General features: G+C 43.3%; 1 gene segment (V, D, J or C); it reads left to right on the top strand.

Annotated features, from left to right (window-relative positions):
- Positions 1-2252: 2252 nt before the first annotated feature.
- LOC129403468 (T cell receptor alpha variable 9-2-like) lies at positions 2253-2750 on the top strand. The segment is given in 2 exon segments: positions 2253-2298; positions 2413-2750. Coding segments are annotated over 2 exon segments (384 nt in total).
- Positions 2751-3477: the final 727 nt, after the last annotated feature.

The raw sequence follows: 3477 nt of genomic DNA, 5'->3' as shown, positions 1-3477 counted from the left end.
GCTGTCCAGAAGAGGCTTTCTTTACTCTACTTCACATTTCTTGCTCCTTTATCAAATGTTAGGTGATCATATATCTGAGGGTCAGTGTCTGGATATTCAACTCTACTCCATTGATTTTTTTGGTCCATCTTTTTTTCCAATACCATGATGTTTTGATTACTACTGCTTTGTAGTAGAGTTTGAAGTTGGAGGAGGTGACACATTCCATCTTATTTTTCCTGAATATTGCTTTAGATATATGTGGGGGTTTAGTGTTTTGTAGTTTGTAGGCACTAGAACTTTACAAGAAAAAACACCCAATTCCATCAAAAAATGGGGAGAAGAAATGTGCAGAAACTTCCTTAAAAAAGAAATAAAAATGGCCAAAAGACATATGGAAAAGGTTCTAACCATCAGGAAGGTGCAAATCAAAACAACAACCAGATATCATCTCATACCACAGAGACTAGCATACATCAAAAAGAACAGAAGCAACCAATGCTGGTGTGGATGCAGGGAGAATGGGACTTGTGTTCACTGGTGGGAATGCTGACTGGTTCAGCCTGGAAGACAATACGAGCACTCCTCAGAAAGCTAGAAATTGAGCTTAAATATGACCCAGTAATACCACTTCTGGGAATATGCCCTGGAGGTCCAAAAACACACAGCAGAAATGCTATCTGCATGTCTATGTTCATTGTGGCACTATTCACAATAGCCAGAATCTGGAAACAACCCGAGCACCAAGAACAGATGACTGGTTAAAAAACAAACAAACTATGGCACACTTACACAATGGAATACTATGCAGCTGTTAGAAAAAAATGAAGTTATGAAATTCTCTTAAAAATGCATAGACATAAAGGGAATCATGCTGGAGCTGTGAGTTTGTCTTGCACGTGGCCAACTTGGGTTCGATTCCCAGCATCTCATATGGTCCCCCAAGCACCACCAGGAGTAATTCCTGAGTGCAAAAGCCAGGAGTAACTCCTGTGCATCGCTGGGTGTAATTCGCCTCCCTCCCCCAAAAAAAGAGTATCATGCTGAGTGCAATGAGTCACAAGGAGAGGGATAGACATAGAATGTTTGGGCTCTTTTGTGGGATATATATAAAAAAATACATAATATGATGTTGGGGGCCGAAACCTTGGGAAAGAGAACCTGGCCGTTCCCTAAACAAAGATTAACCACCAGGATATTATGAAAATATATGCGTCACAAGATAATAATTGAACTGTTACAGAGACAGACATCCTGTGCTGAGGACAAAAAAGCACAGACAAATCATGCTCAGGCCCATCATGTCCCCTTACGCAAATACCCCTCGTGACCCCCTCCGGACCCCTGTTTCGGCCTGCCTTACAGCCTATATATTTTGTGCTTCTGCCTTCAATAAATGAGACCTTGACAACACTCCCTTGCTTGGTCTCCTTATTCTCTCTCGCCCATGACTTTTTCAGGTAGCTCCTCCTCGAAACCCTGAATTACTGGTCCCGTGGGACAGGACAATATGAGACTAATACCCAAGGACAGTAGAACGAGGGCCAGAAGGATTAGTCCATGGTTGGAAACCTGCCTCAAGTGCTAGGGAGAAGGCAGTTGGGATAGAGAAGGGACCACTATGACAAAAATAATTGGAAATGATCACTCTGGATAAGAACTACGCAGTGAAAATTGGAAAAGGAAGAAACAAGGTAACCTATCAGTATTTTTGTGACCCAAAAGGAGGGAGAGAGAGAGAGAGAGACAGAGAGAGACAGAGAGGGAGGGAGGGAGGGAGGGAGGGAGGGAAGGAGGGAAGGAGGGAAGGAGGAGGGAGGGAAGGAGGAGGGAGGGAGGGAAGGAGGGAAGGAGGAGGGAGGGAGGGGGAGGGAGAGGGAGAGGGGGAGGGAGAAGAAAAGTGCCTGCCATAGAGACAACTGGGGGGAGGGGAGGGTGGCAGAAGGAAACTGGGACACTGGTGGTGGTGGGAAATAAACACTGGTGTAGGGATGAGTGTTGAACCACTGTATGACTAAAACTCAGCCCGACCATGAGCAGCTTTGTAACTCTGTATCTCACAGTGATTCAATTTTAAAAAAAGAAAAAAACCCTGGGAGACTGGTCTAGGAAGCACATATACTATTTCATACTTGATCCACCAGAGGGCGCAGCTTCCTAACACCAACACCAACACACTTCCTCTGTGAAACAGACTTTGATTTTCCGGTTCACTGTAACTCACATTTCTCCATGTTCAGAATCAAGGACACTGTGTAGGTGACACTCTAGACATGAACTCTTCTCTGGGCTTAGTGACTGTGATACTCTTCCTGCTTGGTAAGTCAAAAGTCTCTTAATTTCAGATTCTTTTGTTGTCAGGAAAATCTTGACCACAGCTTTATCTATTTCATTATGCTTAGGTGACACAATTTTTTCTATTTTTTTCCCCAGGACAAACACGTGGAGACTCAGTGGACCAGATGGGAGGCCAAGTGACCCTATCAGAAGCAGCTTCCCTGACTATCACCTGCAATTACTCAGTCAGTTATCCATACCCTATACTCTATTGGTATGTTCAGTATCTGGGAGAAGGCCCAAAGGTCCTCCTGAAAGCCCAGACGGACAAAGGAGTTGGAAGAGAGAGAGGTTTTGAAGCAACATACCGCCAAGACTCAAAATCCTTCCACTTGGAGAAAGCGGCAGTGCAAGAGTCAGACTCAGCTGTGTACTACTGTGCTGTGGGTGACACAGTGACAGGACCTGCAGGGGGAGCTGAGCACAAACCCTGAGCAGGGCCAGGCTCTGAAGCTTTGAGTTTCTTCTTTCTTTCTTTCTTTCTTTCTTTCTTTCTTTCTTTCTTTCTTTCTTTCTTTCTTTCTTTCTTTCTTTCTTTCTTTCTTTCTTTCTTTCTTTCTTTCTTTCTTTCTTTCTTTCTTTCTTTCTTTCTTTCTTTCTTTCTTTCTTTCTTTCTTTCTTTCTCTCTCTCTCTTTCTTTTCTTTCTTTTCTTTCTTTCTTTCTTTCTTTCTTTCTTTCTTTCTTTCTTTCTTTCTTTCTTTCTTTCTTTCTTTCTTTCTTTCTTTCTTTCTTTCTTTCTTTCTTTCTTTCTTTCTTTCTTTCTTTCTTTCCTTCTTTCTTTCTTTCTTCGTCATACCTGGCAATGCTCAGGGGTCACTCCTGGCTCTGCACTCAGGAATTACCCCTAGCAGTGCTCAGGGGACCATATGGGATTCTGGGAGTCGAACCCGGGTAAGCCTCGTGCAAGGCAAATGCCCTACCTACTGTGTTATCTCTCCAGCACTCTTATCTTTCTTTAAAAAAATTTTTTTAAATTAAATCACAGTGAGATACACAATCTCAAGATTGCTCATGATTGGGTTTCAGTTATATAATGTTCCAGCACCCGTTCCTTCACCAGTGTACATTTCCCATCACCAATGTCCCCAGTTTCCCTCTCCCACCCCACCCTCATACCTGCCTCTGTGGCAGGCACTTTTCTCTCTCATTTCTCTCTCTCT

This window comes from Sorex araneus, chromosome 3 (assembly GCF_027595985.1).
Source record: "Sorex araneus isolate mSorAra2 chromosome 3, mSorAra2.pri, whole genome shotgun sequence".
Taxonomy (NCBI): Eukaryota; Metazoa; Chordata; class Mammalia; order Eulipotyphla; family Soricidae; genus Sorex; species Sorex araneus.
Note: the sequence above shows the minus strand (reverse complement) of the source record. Positions and strands in the feature narration are given on the sequence as shown.